This window comes from Danio rerio, chromosome 2, assembly GCF_052040795.2.
Source record: "Danio rerio strain M-AB ecotype USA chromosome 2, GRCz13ab, whole genome shotgun sequence".
Taxonomy (NCBI): Eukaryota; Metazoa; Chordata; class Actinopteri; order Cypriniformes; family Danionidae; genus Danio; species Danio rerio.
This window is the reverse complement of record NC_141022.1, coordinates 24,048,744-24,067,374: the sequence shown is the minus strand read 5'-3', so window position 1 is coordinate 24,067,374 and position 18,631 is coordinate 24,048,744. Positions and strand designations below refer to the sequence as shown.

General features: G+C 35.2%; 1 protein-coding gene across 2 annotated transcripts in view; it reads right to left on the bottom strand.

Annotated features, from left to right (window-relative positions):
• Positions 1-14,641, bottom strand: part of rxrga (retinoid x receptor, gamma a) — a gene marked incomplete at its 5' end in the record, with an annotated part of 57,950 nt that extends 43,309 nt beyond the window's left edge. Inside the window, 3 exon segments of one of the 2 annotated variants that reach the window (NM_001443458.1) lie at positions 2,728-2,755; positions 5,036-5,043; positions 14,593-14,641. Coding sequence is in view for 1 of the 2 variants with exons in the window: in NM_131217.5 (NP_571292.3) it covers positions 5,400-5,430 (31 nt within the window). 2 annotated transcript variants of the gene reach the window in all.
• Positions 14,642-18,631: the final 3,990 nt, after the last annotated feature.

Sequence of the window (18,631 nt, the reverse complement as noted above, 5' to 3'; positions counted from 1 at the left end):
CGAATGTTATGTGATACAAAGCTGAGATTCTCTTCTTTATGCCAATCTTTGAATTGTATGAATCGGATCAGCGGATCAAAAGTTATTAAACATTTAAGAGCAATACTTATTTTTAGCCGCGGGCGCCTGTCTCGGTCTTTAAGGGTTAAAACCGTTGATATGCAATTGTTCATGGTATGATAATCGTGCACGTTCAAATCGTGGTAAACCGCCATACCGGTATATTGTTACAACCCTATACCTCGGTATGAATTTCACGGTACGGTATTTATTGAATCATTTACAGGAAAAACAAAACTAATGAAAATACTCCAAAAAAGTGCCAAAAGTGTCAATGACATACAAATTAGCCTTCTATCTGTAAGCTTTGAAACAGGAACTTCAATTTTAATAACAAAAAAATATTAAACCATGTAAAAAAAATAAAGTTTCAATTTAGTATTGTTGAAAACGCATCACATTAAATATTTAATAACTCACTCACTTAGATAGAGATGGGTTTTAAGGAAAATTATCATATAAATATAATCTGGTAAAAGCTGGTATCTCTGGGCATTTACAATGTCCCCTGCAACAGAAAAAAAAACCTCTCATTTGGGACTGAGGTTTCTGGGACAGAGATATGACTTGCCCCAGGTTGACAGCAGTGGGTAACGTTGTGCATTGTCTTTCCCCCACTTGAGAGGACAAGCCATGAGTGAGATAGAGGTCTCTTTGCAGTACAAGTCAATGTCTGCATCAATCTGAACAGTGTGCTGTGTTTCTGGAGTCCCCATGACTGTTATTAGTCGTATTCCCCAACTTGTATTTCACCACAGTCTGGCAGTGCCTGCATACCGGTTTTTTCTTTGTCTGTCACCTTTTCTCCTTTCTCGTATCTTTTTAGAGAGAAACCAAAATGCTTCCACACACCCGATTTAAAACCCGCTTTAGGTTCGATCATTTCCAGCTCTTTTTCATCCCTGCTACTAGCAGCACACTCCATTTCCGCATTACTGGATCTGTAGCGACAACAGATTGCAAAGGATGATGGCCACGCTTGGGCTGATGGGAATTGTAGTTTCCACTACCTCCCGTTCGCTTTATTCGCCTGAGCAAATTATTCAATATATATATATATATATATATATATATATATATATATATATATATATATATATATATATATATATATATATATATATATATATATATATATATATACACACACAGTTAAAGTCAGAATTATTAGCCCCCCTGAATTATTAGCCCCCTGTTTATTTTTTCCCCGATTTCTGTTTAATAGAGAGAATATTTTTTCAACACATTTCTAAACATAAAAGTTTTCATAACTCATTTCTAATAACTGATTTATTTTAACTTAGCCATGATGACAGTAAATAATATTTGATTAAATATTTTTCAAGACACTTCTATACACCTTAAAGTGACATTTAAAAGCGTAACTAGGTTAATTAGGCTAACTATGCAGGTTAGGGTAATTAGGAAAGTTATTGTAAACCAGTGGTTTGTTCAGTAGACTATTGAGATAAAAAAAAGCTTAAAGGGGCTAATAATATTGTCCCTAAAATGGTGTTTAAAAAAATTTAAACTGCTTTTATTCTAGCCAAAATTAAACAAATAAGACTTTCTCCAGAAGAAAAAATTCTGACTTATATATATATATATATATATATATATATATATATATATATATATATATATATATATATATATATATATATATTAGGGGTGTCACGATTTCAATTTTTAATCAAAATCGATCGAAATTTATCCTCAATTTCGATTATCGAATCAAAAAATAGAATCGTCGATGCTGCCACGCCCCCATGTCACGTCAGCTTGGCTTGCCAAGCGGGAAAAAAACAGGCTTGTTGAAGTGCTTGTTAAACTGCAGAAGCAGGAGACCCGTCAACAGAACTTAAACCCTCTCCTCTTTCAATGAAGTCGCCGGTGTGTAAGCATTTTGGATTTACAGTGAGTTATGTTGACAACGTTCGTGTTGTCGACAAAAAAAAAAAACACAGTTTTGCAAGCTCTGCTATTTACGTATTACGTACGGTTCGTCCGATATACAACACCGGCATCGCGATCCTCCACCCGCCCCGGTTGCAAATCCGCTCGCAAAAAGTACACACTCAGGCCCTGTTTACACTGTCTTTGTTTTTAAATGGCATTTTAGAACGACAACGATTTGACATCCACAGTGGCGTGTGGCATTTCTGAGCAGCCCGTCCTTCCACTCTGCCTCTGAAAATGCACATCACGTGACCACACAGACACAGACGCACATACAGCCTTGCGCTCGAGACAGCAGGTCCAGGCAGTCAGAGGACTGCTTCAATCGTTCACTCACTTGTACTTAGTCATTTTAGCGAACACCTCAGATACTGTTGGCTGGTTCCTGTTGGTTGTGCCTCTTTTTTACCGACGCCATTATAACGACACAGATCACTGCCTATTCACGAGTCCCGCAGAAAAAGTGATTGACAGGTGGTAATTATCTGTGTATCTTGCCTTTATTAATTTACTGTATGATTTGTTTATGGGTAAAACAAAGACCATACAGGTCAGGTAGTTTAAACGGTAGGCTATAAATAATTAATTGGTCATTAATTAATTAATTATTCATAATCGAAAATCGAATCGAATCGTGACTTTAGAATCGAAAATGTAATCGAATCGAGAATTTGGAGGATTGTGACACCCTTTATATATACACACACATACATATATATATACATATATATATACAGTATATATATATATATATATATATATATATATATATATATATATATATATATATATATATATTTTTTTTTTTTAATTAAAGTGACAGTGTCATTATGCAAAAAAATAGTTTAAAGGGTTAAAATGTTTCAAATGTTTGTTTTTTTGCTAGTTATGATCAATAATCTGAGAGAAGACAACAAGAACAACTTTAAAAAGTTTGTGTATGTCTGTACGTGGTGTAAAACTATGGAACAGTATAGTTCAGACTCTAAAACAACGTCAGGATATTAATCAATTTAAAAAACTGTATAAATATAAATTAATAAAGGAATTTAAGGATGAAGGTGATTAAAACAGCATAAAAAGAAAAAGGTATGATTAAATTTTAATTAATGGCTATTTGCAGTACTATGTTGATGTTGTTGTTTTTTCTTTTTTCTATTTGCAGTACTATGTATTTTTTTCTTTTTCTTTTTTTCTTTGGGTCTATGTTACAAAATGAAAAGGTACAAATGGAATCAAACATATTATTTGTAAAAGATGCCAAAAAGATCAAATATGTTTCGTGTAAAAAGAAGAGATAGGTAAAAGAATAAATAAGTTTAAGTAATAAACGAATGATGTATGTGGTAATGGGGTGGGAGTATCCAGCGGAGTATCATAACTAAAACCTTAATATATGAAATAAAAACTAATACTGAATTAAAACAGAATAAATTCAGATTTACACATTTACTCAAGTAAATAAACAGAATCAATGATGGGCTAAAAATCTGCAGAAAATCTGTGGAATTCTGCGCGCGCAGATTCCGTGTGGGCCTACCAATGAGGTATCAATATGGACCTTTTAGATATAAATGTGTACCTTTTGAAAAGGTACCACCCCAGTGACAGCTCGCGTACTTTTATTTCTGAGAGTGTAGGGTAAATAAGGTTTTTGTCAATGATCAGAAACAAACTTTTCACAAACTTTTTTGGTCACATCTATAATGCATGTTTATTTCCTAATTTAAAATATTAAAATTGTTTGCAGACTAGTCATGGGACGATAACTGTTTTCATGGTATTCCACGGTTTGGATAAGTCAAATTTTCTACTTTACTGTTCCTATGTGTGTGTTTGTGTGTGTGTATATATATATATATATATATATATATATATATATATATATATATATATATATATATATATATATATATATAGCAAGTATCTACAGCAGAAAAGATATCCAATGATGCCACTTTAAATTGTAAATAAAATCTGTTTTTAAAACTAATGAAGAAAGGAGAATCAATCACAATACCGTGAAAATGTGTTTTTTTTTTTAAGGTTATCATATACCGTCAAAGTCTTATACCCGTGCCTATTGCTTTTTTTTTGATCCCATAACTCTGTGGTTAGTAGTTTTGGAAAATATAACCAGATGTGCCAATGTATTGTTAACATATACTTTCTCTGTGAATTTCTGTTTTAAGTATTTACTGTAAATGTTGCATCCATAATGCTGGTATTGATCTATTTGATCCACAGACCAAACCTAACAAAAATTGCCTTTAAAAAAGGAGCAGAAAAGATTTGAACACTTTGAAGCCTTGCCAAGAATAGGGAAGCCTGTTAACAGCAGATGTTTTCCAGACCAAACCATCTTTAAAATACATCTTGCAGACGTACGTGCTATCTTGGTAAGTGTAATAGTTTTTTTTTTTTGTACTGCATACATTTCTAAAAGGAAATGAAGATTAAATGTTGAAATTGAATATAAATTCACATTTTTGACAAAAAATATTTATTTATTTATAAATTCATTAATAAAAATAAAAAAAACAATTGCCTGGAAAAAAATGGAAAACTTATTAGACATGTTTTAAACACCAGATGTCCTTCCATGCAAGAATTGATAAATTAAAAAAAACCTGGTTGTCATATTGCTATTGCTCTAAAAAAAAGGACATGTACATGCATTGAAGCACAAAAACCGAAACACGAAGAGTTAAAATAAGTCTTAAGTAAAATAGCTAAAAAGATGCACAGAATAAAACGACTGAACTGAAGATCAGACATATTCTCTTTAAAAAAGCTAATAGTTTTGCAGACTGAGTCAAAAAGGGATGTTCTTGAGTCTGACTGCATGTCAAGAAGAACACAAACATTTTCCACGTGAAGTTGCTAAAACCTGCTCTGATCTTCTAGAGCCGTGAATGGATGATCCTGTTCGAGCGGTCACTTCTTATTTGACACACCTTCAAAGAGTCGAGATTGTTGCTAAATAAACACATACAAATAAATAACCAACGACACGCTGCTGTCCGGGCTCAAACGAGAGCCATTAATAACTACTTGACAGCAAACAGTTTAACAAGAGGCGCTCTGGAAAGCTATAAATTACATAACCGCAATTAAAGTGCCAACCCCTGACCCTGACTGAGAGGCACAATCTTTATCACCTGATTTTAACATTGGCACTGGTTCCAAGTCAATACACATGACACGACCGCGCCGATAACTCAGGCACGTACAATTTATGAGCATATAGTACAAAGTCCGTCTGAAGAAGCCGTACTTCAGATAAACACACACACACGGCGCGGGACCGCACTCGTGGAAATCAACAGCGCTCACACTTCCGGGACGAAAAAGAAGACGGAAAACTACCAAGCACTTACTGAGATGGAGATATGTGTCGTTATTATCCATGTTTGGACGAATATGAAAGAAGTGTCCAGTTTAGTGGCAAACTGTCTCGTTTCGCCGTCCTGGACGGCAGCATCTCCCCGCTGCTATCCGCGATCTGACTGAGGATTCGCTGCGCACTCTTGGGGCCCCACCGAGGGGGAGGCGAGGTCCAGACCTCTCACAGCGACAGCCTACTCAAGCTCTACAAGTGACCACAATACACAACATCGCTTTTAATGATTTATATGAATGTGTTTGGTTGTATAAATCATCACAAAATAATTAAATAATCACAATAATAGTATAAATAAATAAAATAATACACTCTTTTTGACAAATCATCATGCAACTCAAATGTAAAATAATTTCAATTCAGATTGAGTCAAAATTTACTGATATGTTGATTAAAACTTAAAATAAGGTGATACATATTTAGCATATGTTCTGAGTAGGCTCTTTCAAAGTTACTGAAGTAGCATCATTAGTTAATGAATTAACTAAAATTAGCTAATAGGATCTTATTAGGAAGTGTTATAAATGCAGTATAATTTTATTTTGATTAAAATTTTGTTTTGCAATTTTTATAACTATGACCTTAAAGGGCAATAGCGTAAAAAGAGTGCAATAGCAAAATGAAAGAGAAAATAATGACCTTGTTACACATGCTCACACTGTACAATAGTAAAAACAATAAATGATGCATATGAAAATGCAATAATAAACCTGCAAACAAACCTAACCCCTAACCATATAATAAGTCTATGGTGTTAATTCATTTTACTCAGCAAAAAAATATGGTTTTACTATAAGAAAGGCAAGGTAACAAGGATAAAATAATATGTAACTAACCAAAGTTTCAGTTTTATTATTATGTATTTATTTTGGGTGGATCATGCACTAAAGATATTCACTCACAAAGCAATTCGTAATATCAATATATAATTTTTGATCAATGTTTTAAATTTAACGTCAATTTAAAGGTTTCAAAAGAAATTTTGGCTGAAGGAATGCAGAGATATGTAAAATATTAAAACAAATACTAGTTATTTATTATTTAAAAAGGCTTCTTTTTCCACAGTGATAGCATAGGAGATAAATTTTTGATTCATCGAAGAATTAAAAATCATATCAGTTCTAAAAACATAAACTTTTATTTCTTAGTGTGAACGCTGCGAAAATGCCTTTTTTTAGCTGAGATTTTTTGTCCTGTTTCTAGTCTGAATAGCCACAAATGCTTAAATCAAGAAGCATTTTCTAGACAAGTAAAAAATATTTTCTTGATTTGAGAAATAATTTGCTTAAATTGAGTAAATTTTTTTCCTTAAAACAAGTTAAATAATCTGCCAGCGGGGTAAGAAAAATAAACCTGTTTTCGATTTTAAACAAGATTATTTTTCTTACCTCCTTGGCAGATTATTCTGCTTGTTTTAAGGAAAAACATATTTAATTTTGGAATATTTTTTCTTAAATCAAGACAATAAGTTTTGCTTTTTGATTTAAGAATATTTAGATATTCAGACTAGAAACAGGACAAAAAAAATAATAATCTAAGAACATCTAAAAAATCTAACAAACCGTTGATGTAAATATGCTTAAAATGACATTTTTAAAAGAAATATTCATGGAGCCATCATCATCAATAAACAAACTTCATTTTTAAGATTGTGAACACAATAATTAGAACAGCTTTCATTAAATCAACACCACATCATTATTTTAGATTAGCGTTCTCATTTGCAGTTTTATTGGGTCAGAGGATTATCATAATATTCTTTCCCTACAAACTGCTTAGTGCAAGATCTGCTGACCATGGCCTTTTAGAAATCTTTTGCGAGGGCAGAGGAAACAAAAAGAATTCTCCACATTCCAGGCGCTCTGTCCCCACAAGGCTAGCGGAGGGTCTGAAGACCCCTCGACGCCCCCCAAGATCTCTTCAGAGTGAGGGGTCATTTAAGGGTGAGCTCCCACTACCTCAGGAGGTTATTCAGAAGTCACCAGCATTCAGAGTGTTGAACTCCTGTTCCTGAGAGAGAGGGTTAGTGATGACCACTCTGTCAGTCCGCAAGCCGACCTGTCGAATGGGAAAAGCACACTGGCTCCCATCCTTGTAAAAACAGCACATAAAAGAACACAGAGGGACGCTAACAAAGACAAATGGCTTCTCTTCCAACTCATTCCACACTAATCAGGCCCTTTTCATTTGTTCCCTGTTAGATAATGTAAATTTGTGGAGTCAAAGAAAGGGACTAAAAGGACAATTTATCAACCTCCCTTTTATCCCTCTAATGGAGCCACATGTTACAGAGCATTACAATCGCCCTGAGCTGCAAAGTATATCAGAGCCGACGAGAATGGGGATTGGATTTCGGTGCGAACGTGAATTCAATCCTGTTGAGGCGGCATGATGCAAATAGGTGCTTTTAACATGTCATATTAAAGGAGATCAGCTGCTTGAGAGATGTGGAAAAGCTCTTAATCACTGCAGGTTTGCCTGGATTTTTTTTGCTGTTTGTCCTCAACAATGACTGCCAATTGAGCATTCAGTTGCAGGGTGTCGGAGACCTCACCCTTGCTATCATCTATCACTAGTTAAAAGCAGAGCGACCCACCCCTTAACCCAACAGTCACGGCTCTGAGACCAGCCGAGAGAAACCAGCAGTCTGGTCATCTCCGTCTCAGACAACAGATAGTGTTTGGGGGGCACCATGTGGCAAATACACATAGAGACCAAAGCAGTCTGATAAATGTGCAAGGGTTATCTGAAATGTGCATATTTAAGAGAATATTTTAAACAAGAGTGTGTGAGCAATGTTTTTTTATTGGAAATGGGGATCTAGCATCGAATTACATCTGTCTTATAGCTTTCAGTCAGTGTTTGTCTTGTTGAATATTCAGTTCAACAATAGTTAAAGTCAATCATCCGCATTTGAGTTGAGTTCCAACAAATAGTAATATTAAATTAAACAAATAAATAAAAATTAAAAACAATAAAATAAAGGGTAATGTGATGGCACAGTGGGTAATGCTGTCACCTTACAGCAGGAAGGTGTCTGGTTCGAGCCTTGGCTGGGTTAGTTTGCATTTCTGTGTGAAGTTTGCATGTTCTCCTCTTGTTCGCGTGGCTTTCCTCCGAGTGCTCTGGTTTCCCCCACAAGTCCAAGGACATGTGGTATCGGTGAATTGGGTAAGCTAAATTGTCCGTATTTTATGTGTGTGAATGAGTGTGTATGGATGTTTCCCAGAGATGGTTTGCAACTGGAAGGGCATCTGCTGCGTAAAACATATGCTGGATAAGTTGGTGGTTCATTCCGCTGTGGTGACCCCAGATTAATAAAGGGACTAAGCTGAAAAGAAAATGAATGAAAATAAAATCAAAAATCAAAAATGGAAGTTGCTCTGCACAAGATTTTTTACTTAGTAAATAGCTTTTTTGAGCTTCCTGTGAATTCAAGTCTGTGATTTACTTTAAAAACACTAAAGCAAACAACATAGTAGTTGTCTTGTCACAATCAATGAGATAAAATGTGCAACAGAGGGAATCAGGTACCTGCACTGTAAAAAATATCTGTTATTATCAGTTTTCGTATTTAGTGTTTTTAGTTTATTTACGATTGTGAATTGGATTATGGGATGTTGATCTCTGCTCTGTCTATTTTTGATGTTGAAAGTTTAACTCTACAGTTAAACCAAGTGACTTTTATTGACATTTTAGAAGTTTGAAATAATATAATGTATAGGAAATAATAGAGCTATAAGTCTGTAAAATAACAGAAAATCTACTGACAGTTTGTAACAAGGTTTCTGTTGCGTAATAAACTGTACAACTTAGACATTAATTCACTTTAAACTTAAACATTTTCATAAAAGTCACTTTTTTTTTAACTTTTCAAGGTTAAAACTTGTTTGAGGTCAATTAATGCAATTCAAAAACATAAATAAATGGGGGAAAATAAAAAGGAAAAAGAAAAATTACCAAATACAGAAATCTCGTAATTTACAGATTTTTTTTTTACAGTTGTAGGTCAATTTTAATTCTCCAATAGAAACCTTTTATTATATTTCAAATTTTTGAATAATAATGCAAAGTAGATTTAACTTATATCTGAAAAATAAACTTTTAATGTGTATTTGAGCACATTTTCTCTTGACGATACTAACATGGAGACTCCCAGTATGCCTATTTTTGTGCACATCCCAAATTTTGTGTATGTCCCTAAATTCTCTGCCTACTGAATTCCAACTTCAATTATAATAAAAAAAAAAACACAAAAACATTCAACTTTAATAATTTTTGTTGTATTTACTTTACTATGCTACAGTTAAAGTCAGAATTATTAGAAACCCCTGAATTATTAGCCCCCTGCTTATTTTCTTTTTCCACAATTTCTGTTTAACGGAGAGAAGATTTTCTCAACACATTGTTAAACACAATAGTTTTAATAACTCATTTCTAATAACTGATTTATTTTATCTTTGCCATGATGACAGTAAATAATATTTTACTAGATATTTTTCAAGACACTTCTATGCAGCTAATTGTGACATTTAAAAGCTTAACTAGGTTAATTAGGTTATAGGCAGGTTAGGTTAAAGACTATCGAAAAAAAATTAACTGTCTGGGAATTTAAAATGTTGCTCTTATTCTAGCCGAAATAAAACAAAAAGGACTTTCTCCAGAAGAAAAAATAATATTAAACACACTGTGAAAATTTCCTTGCGCTGTTAAACATCATTTGGAAAATATTTGAAAAGGAAAAAAAAAAAATCAAAAGGGGTTTAATAATTCTGATTTCAACTGCAAGAACAAACTCTGCATAGGAAACAATATTTTGTATTATTTGTCATGTTTGAAATCAAACATTAATTTGTGTATGTCCCTAAATTCTCGTCAACTCTGTTACATGGGTTATCAAAAGGCATGACAATCTTTAAAGGACTGAAAGAAAAAGCATGTGACTTGCTCCAAGGGATTTCCCTTCCTCTGAGAAATTCATTGTGGCTCTGAGGCATGTCATTATTCTTCTCTCATTCATTTGCAGAAAAGGATACACCTATATATCATGTCAACTCTTTTACTGAAAACAGTGAACTTTTAATTTAGTTTTGAGAACAATAATATGACGAAAATACATAAAATTCTGTTTTGGACTGAGGTTAGCATATTAGCAATCATATTATGTTCACCTTTTGGCTATGCATTTGAAACATGCTGTGTAGAAAGACACATGAAAAACATTATTGTGGTAATAAACATTACTCCATAAATGGTGTTAAACTATGAATATTGCTGTGAACAAAAGTCAGATTTTATCTGATCATGTGAAGTGAAAACCTGAACAACCGTCCTCTTTGCTCATCTGATCATATCGTAGAATAGATTGTATGTGTGTGTTTGGGGGGTGGTTCTCCATCTGTCATACACTCATTAACAGAGCCCCCTCATGTTTTAATCAGTCCCCGTACACAAACCACTCCCCCCGCAAACTCACACACACACCTCATAGGCTTCAGCCACGCCATGTATCATCAATCTCACCGATCATTAATCTCTGAGCACAAAGGCAGAACATGCTGCAATTTTTGGGTGTGAAACCTCCTTTTAGTGCAGACCATTTCAACAAATCACACAGGTTTAAATCAAGTTGCATCCCATACTACATGCACGCATTTTTGTTGTAACTCTTAGCAGAAAATAGAGTATTCAAGTTTGTACTAATATTATTGAAGGCCTCCTATTATACTTTTTTTTTTTTAACTGTCAGTGCTCAGAGTGTGGCATAAACCACACACCACAAGTCCACTCCAAACAGAAATACACTCTAAACATTTCTGGGTTCCACACAATTCCTTCATGCTGTTCCAACACAAATCAGTAAACTTCATTTTTTTTACAAATTCATGTGGATTAAACATAAAACGATTATGTTGTCCCAAAAAACACAAGTAGTTTAAATAACCATCATACGTTATTTTTGAATGTATTTTGTTTTTAAAAACTCATTTGGACTAGACCAGGGGTTTATGATGTCACAAAGCAGCCCATTAAATTATCATTACATTGGTAGTTCACCCAAAAATGAAAATTCTGTTATTATTCACTCACCCTCATGCCACCCTCTCATCTTCCATAGACCAGCACTGTCTCAAAAGCATACTATATGTCTTTATTGGCTTAAGCTAAATAGTATCAAGTTACAAGTGTACTTTTGTGTTCACGTATACAAAAATGACTAATTCCTTAAACAGTTTAATCTCTTCAGCGTGTCATTATAAGGTGCCCGTTTACTTATCATGCTTGGACTAGCTTTTCAGATATGACCTCGCTTGCGTTTGTGCTTTGTTTTAGACAGGAGAAGTTGTTTGCATTACCATACATCCCTGCACAGTGCTTGTAAATGTGCAGTATACTAGCACTTACAACCTGACAAGAAAGAGAAACCATTGGTGAACAATTTTTTTTTTACATTGTTTTTGGCACACAAAAGCTTTGTATGATTGTAGTTGAATCAGTGAAGACACATTCAATGTTTTTGTTTCCTTTTCGGGAATGTCTCTGGAGCATTGCTGTCTATGGAAGATGAGGGAGCTCTTTGATTTCATCTGAATGATCTTCATTTGTGATCCAAAGATAAACATGGACTCAGAGAACTTTGACCATATGAGGGTAATTAATAACAGAATTTTTTTGAGTGAACTAATCCTTAAAGTAAATGTACTGTATCAGATCTAATCAAAGTACGAATGCAATAATTATATTTGTAAGTGCACTAAACTCTTAAAAATAACAGTGTTAGTAAGAACCAAAGAGTTTTGACAGTGAAAAGACCTTTAAAGAACTATGTTTTTACAGTGTTCAGAACATTTATAAAAAAATCTCTAAAACATTTACCCTCTATTTTTATGAAATGAAAGTGTTCTGTTAATGTTTTTTTTTTAATCTAACCAATGCTGTTGATAAAGAAGTAGTTTACTTAAATTTTATGTTCCAATTTAGGTATTGATTTGGAAGTCTTATAAGTCTTATATCTATCACAAGACTGACAACCATCATAAGTACACTTGTATTATACATTACATATACACTCATCAGCCACTTTATTAGAAACACCTGTCTAACTGCTTATTTACACAAATTTCTAATCAGCCAATCACATGGCAGCAACTCAATGCATTTAGGCATGTAGACATGGTCAAGATGATCTGCTGCAGTTCAAACTGAGCATCAGAATGAGGAAGAAAGGTGATTTAAGTGACTAAACATGGTATGGTTGTTGGTGTCAGCCGGGCTGGTCTGAGTATTTTAGAAACTAGAGCAGAATGGCCAGACTGGTTCCAGCTAATAGAAAGGCTACATTAACTCTAATAACTATTCCGAGCTATGCAGAAGAGCTTCTCTGAATGCACAACATGTCCAATATTGACGCAGATAGGCTACAGCAGCAGAAGACCACACCGGGTGCCACTCCTGTCAGCTAAGAACAGGAAGCTGAGGCTACAATTTGCACAGGCTCACTGAAATTGGCCAATAGAAGATTGAAAAAAACGTTGGCTTGTCTGATGAATCTCGATTTCTGCTGTGACATTAGCATGGTAGGATCAGAATTTGGTGTCAACAATACGAAAGCATGGATCGATCCTGCCTTGTATCAACGGTTCAGGGCAGGCTGGTGGTGGTTTAATAGTGGGGGGTATTTTTTTGCCACACTTTGGGTCCATTAGTACCAATTGAGCATTGTGCCAACACCACAGCCTACCCGAGTATTGTTGCTGACCATGTCCATCTTTTTATGACCACAGTGTACCCATCTTCTGATGGCTACTTCCAGCAGGATAACATGCCATGTCATAAAGCATGAATCATTTTTCACGTTTCTTTGAACATAACAATGAGTTCACTGTACTCAAATGGCCTCCACAGTCACCAGAGCTCAATCCAGTAGAGCACCTTTGAGATGTGGTGGAACGGAAGATTCACATCATGGATGTGCAGCCGACAAATTTGCAGCAACTGCATGATGCTTTCATGTCAATATGGACCGAAATCTCCACAAGGGATTAAGGCAGTTCTGATGGCAAAAGGTGGTCCAACCCGGTACTTGTAAGGTGTACCTAATAAAATGGCCAGGGAGTGTACATTTCTGTCAGTATGTCACTTGAGCGTAGTTTTAAGTTTATTTCATAAAACTGCATGGTGTTTCTAAAAATGCATATAAAAGTAGACTGACGGGAGCATTTCTTCTTTAGTTTTAGAATAATAGAAGTTTTAGTTTTAGTATAATAATTTACTAATAGAGGACTCGAATGAATGTATTTTTGTCAGAGCAACTTAATCAAAATATATTAATCACTTTATCTTTCTGCTTTTACTGGTAAACTCTGACCTTTAATGTGGTCTATTGTTTGTTTGTGTACAGCCTTAAAATTATGACATTCAAACACTTCTAAATAAATATAATAATAATAAAATGAGCACCTCTAATATTGAAAAAAATTATGACATGAATTTGACTTTTGATATCTAATATTTCAAAACTGGGTTAAACGTTACTCAGTATTATGACAGAGCACCATAATATCAAATATCTTCCAACAGCTTTGTACCCAAGGGAGAGAAAGACTTAAGCAAGTGAGCCGTCTCTGACCTCCGGGAAGGACAGCCAGCATTACCTCACGAGTGGTGCGTCCTGCTTCTCTTTCGCCACAGGAAGTGCGTCATAAATCTTACTCAAGCCCAATGACAGAGCAGCTCATGGGACGCGACCCGTGACACACTGATCAACACACCAGTACTAAACTTCAGCCAACTTGCAGGAAAACAAAGCAGGGCTAATTACCAAACATATAACAGGGGAAGTGTGTATTTGGGGAAACCATTGTAAAACCGGCAAATGGCAATTTAAAAGAGGAGGCCAAAGGTGTAAGTGAAGAATGTGAATCTCAGTCTGACCACAGAAGAGCGTCTCCACAGACTCTTCACAGTCACTTTCTAATGAAATATGTCTTCTTCTTTTTTCATTTTTGTTTTTAAAATGAATCTTGACTGTAAAAAATATGGTCCAACATTTGTTTAGTTGACTCAACTTATCTTTTCTAGTTATCTCTGCTCAAATAAGTCTAACAACAAAGCATTTTGCAACTGATTAAAATTAAAGTAAAATAAAAGCATTCAATGTCGTTCTTGCTATCCAAACTTGTGGAGTATTCCAGTGAAGTAGGATATGTCATAAAAAAATCTATCTATCTATCTATCTATCTATCTATCTATCTATCTATCTATCTATCTATCTATCTATCTATCTATCTATCTATCTATCTATCTATCTATCTATCTATCTATCTATCTATCTATCTATCTATCTATCTCTCTAGCTAGCTAGCTATCTAGCTAGCTATCCATCCACTCGACCATCTGTCCGTCCATCCATCCATCCATCCATCCATCCATCCATCCATCCATCCATCCATCCATCCATCCATCTAGCTATCCATCCGCCAGACCATCCATCCATCCATCCATCCATCCATCTAGCTATCCATCCGCCCGACCATCCATCCATCCATCCATCCATCTAGCTATCCATCCGCCCGACCATCCATCCATCCATCCATCCATCCATCCATCCATCCATCCGCCCGACCATCCATCCATCCATCCATCCACCCGACCATCCATCCATCCATCCATCCATCCATCCATCCATCCATCCATCCATCCATCCATCCATCCATCCATCTATCTAGCTATCCATCCGCCCGACCATCCATCCATCCATCCATCCATCCATCCATCCATCCATCCATCCATCCATCCATCCATCCATCCATCTATCTATCTATCCATCCATCCGCCCGACCATCCATCCATCCGCCCGACCATCCATCCATCCGCCCGACCATCCATCCATCCATCCATCCATCCATCCATCCATCCATCCATCCATCTATCTAGCTATCCATTCGCCCGACCATCCATCCATCCATCCATCCATCTATCCGCCCGACCATCCATCCATCCATCCATCCATCCATCTATCTAGCTATCCATCCGCCCATCCATCCATCCATCCATCCATCCATCTGCCCGACCATCCATCCATCCATCCATCCATCCATCCATCCATCCATCCATCCAAGTGTAATAAATAATAAATTTATTTATTCATCTACGTTTTTAATGCTACTTTTCGCTGAATTATATAGAAAGAGATTTGTTTTAAATATTGGAAAGAAACACATCTGTTAATAATGAAATAAAACTAAAACAAATTGCTGTAAAACTTGATAATGAAGCAGTAGTAAATGTGAAGTGAAAGTTTGTGAGTTTGCCTTTCAGCGTGATCATGAGACCCTTTCCCCTGCGTCAGTAAGACAGAGGAATTGCCATGTGTTCACATTTTCTATTTTCAGAGGCATTTTCTATGGTCGTAAAAATAGAAAAGAGGAAAGTACAGTGCGATCAGAAATATATTACACAATGGTTTAATTCATCAACACAGGCGAATGCAGGAACACACTTGGCAACCGAGTTCTCATTTCTAGAAATAGAAACGGCTGAAGTAGGGCTACCCTGAGTGAACTTTAAAAGAGGAAGCAACAGGGCAAAATCAATTGTGCCTTAAGAACACACGCATCTCAATCCACCAGCTGAGAAGAACTAATGTAGCGATGCTTCAGCTCTGCTAGACTCATTTGAATGAGAAACAATCAGCAGCGCTGCAGGAGCTTTCAGACTGCCTGCCAAGACCAGGTGTGTTTTTGGAAATGTACTGTACATAGTTCAGGGGGGATAACAGAGTGCTGGGAGGTCTGTGGAAATATATAGAGAATTTTTTTTATTTTAAATAATTGAATTAATAAAACTAAATGTTTAAAACAAATATGTAATTAAAACACATTAAAGCCATGTGGTGTAAAGTAACATGAGAAATATTGTAATTAAGTTGTTTTTCCTCAGGAATTTTAAATAACAAAGGAGTTTTAAAATTGTGTACTTTTACTTTCCTGCAGTACATTTTTAGTGCAATGTTGGTACTTTTACTCCACTACTTTCCTTCAACCTGCAGTCACTACTATATTTTTTCATGTCTATGGGGATTAGAAAATCAGTCCTGTGATTCCTGTGCAATCAAATCGCACATAAAAGGTAAATCGCATTATAATGAACTACCTAAAGACATGGGCGATTTGTAATTGTGGCAAACTGTTTGGAAGCATTAAAAGTGTCCAAGATGATGTCCAAAATTGTCACAAGCAATGACCCAGAGACTGTTTAGATGCATGTCATTGATGAGAACATGATGGATGTGTACTGTAATGGCTGAAATGTCCCTAAACAACCAGCAGGCACAAGAAGTCAACATGACATCAAATTGATGTTGTACCCCAACATCGTGGAAACGTTGCATTTTGTTTGGAAATGAAAATTAGGTTGACGTCAGAACTCAATGTCAGGCCGACATCAATGTCATGCATCCATCCTAAAATTAATCAAATATCAACATCTAATGATGTTAGAGCTTGATGTTGTGTGGACGTTACCACTATGCCACCTGTCAGTCGTTTGATTATGCTTGCCATACCTGATGAATAAATGTCAGTATTTGACGTCAATATGACATAGGTTTAAGATGATGGCTCGACGTTGGATTTTGATCCCTTTCTAAAAAAACCTGAAATCAACCAAAGATCAACGTAATTTGATGCCATTATTGGGCATAAAAATAAGATTGTCCTTAGACGCTGGCTAGACATTGAATTTGGGCCACCTGACATCACAACCTAAATCTAACCTACAGTAATATTAATGTCTTATTATGTTGTGTGCCTTCTGGGCAATAACTAAATGAACTACAGAACGTTACGTTGACACACATCCACAATATAGATGTAAGTGCATCAGCTTTTTACAGCGTAATACTCACTACTTCTGAGTGTTTTTAAAAGGTATTTTTACTCATACTTTGAGTAACATTTACATCTGATACTTTTACTATTTGCACTACTTTTTTAGGCAAGTAATGGTACATGATTTTACTTTTTCCACCACTGATTAAAGCCCCTGTGACATGAAAGGATTTTCAGTATTGCTATCAGTATTGGTGTTAATGGATAGTTTACCTAAAATTAACTATTTAATAGCTAAAATGAAATGAATTATTTACTCACAATCAATTAGCTTCAAACTTTGTTTTTTTTTTGTTGAAAAAGTTTGGAAATCAGACAGTGACATCCATTGGAAAGCAAATATTATGGATGTCAATGGCTGCCAGTTTTCAAGTATCATCAAAAAAGATTTGTGTTCAACTGAAAAAAAGGAACTTAAAAAGGTTTGGAACAAGTAAAAGGTAAGAAATTGATGTCTAGGATTACTCTGCTTCAAAACAATGAACACATTCACATTAAAATCATAAGCATTCAAAACAGAATAATTCCAAAATCACCAGGTACTTCAGGTTCTCATTAGATCTGATATATATATATATTTTTTCTAGAATTTGAAGGGTTCGCTAAACTAAAAATATCCTAAAATAATAGCTGGTATCAGTCAAACAGTTACTATGGTAATGGACACACTATTAAGGATTTGTGTCCCAGTCCAGAGACTCAATATTACAGAGTGACGAAGAAAAAACATTTTCGGAGAGTTCAATATTTTAAAATTGTATACAATTTATTAGGTTATTTTAAGAAAATTAAATTTGAGTTCATTTGTATATGTTTCAAAGTAGCCTTACATTAGGTGCACATTGTGTAACAATTAAATTAAAATAAAAAGGCATCATCATGGTTGGCATCATCTCTTCTTCACTTTGCATAATCTTTAGAGGTCTCGGGATGACCATTCTCAGGTGGAAGTAGAGAACAAAGTAAATAATTAGCATAGCTGCTGTTTATAATGTATTTGAACAAGAGATATTAAATGTCAGTGCAAAAAAAAACAAACATAGACAGGAAGAGTTTGCCCTACAGGTGGTTGTCAAGCCCACTCACCTGCATGGACCACTCTAATGCATCATACCATACATTGTGTGTATGCTTTATTAAAAAGATAGGTGTTTAGTCTAGTTCTGAAGTAGAGGACTTATCTGAGACTCGGAAGGTTCAGCCTCTTTTAGTAGACTTTGCTATTCTGGGAACTACCAGAAGCCCCGAGTTTGTTGGATTGTAGCATGACAGAAGGTTGGTTAGATAAACAGGAGTTAGGTTATTTAAAGCTTTAAAA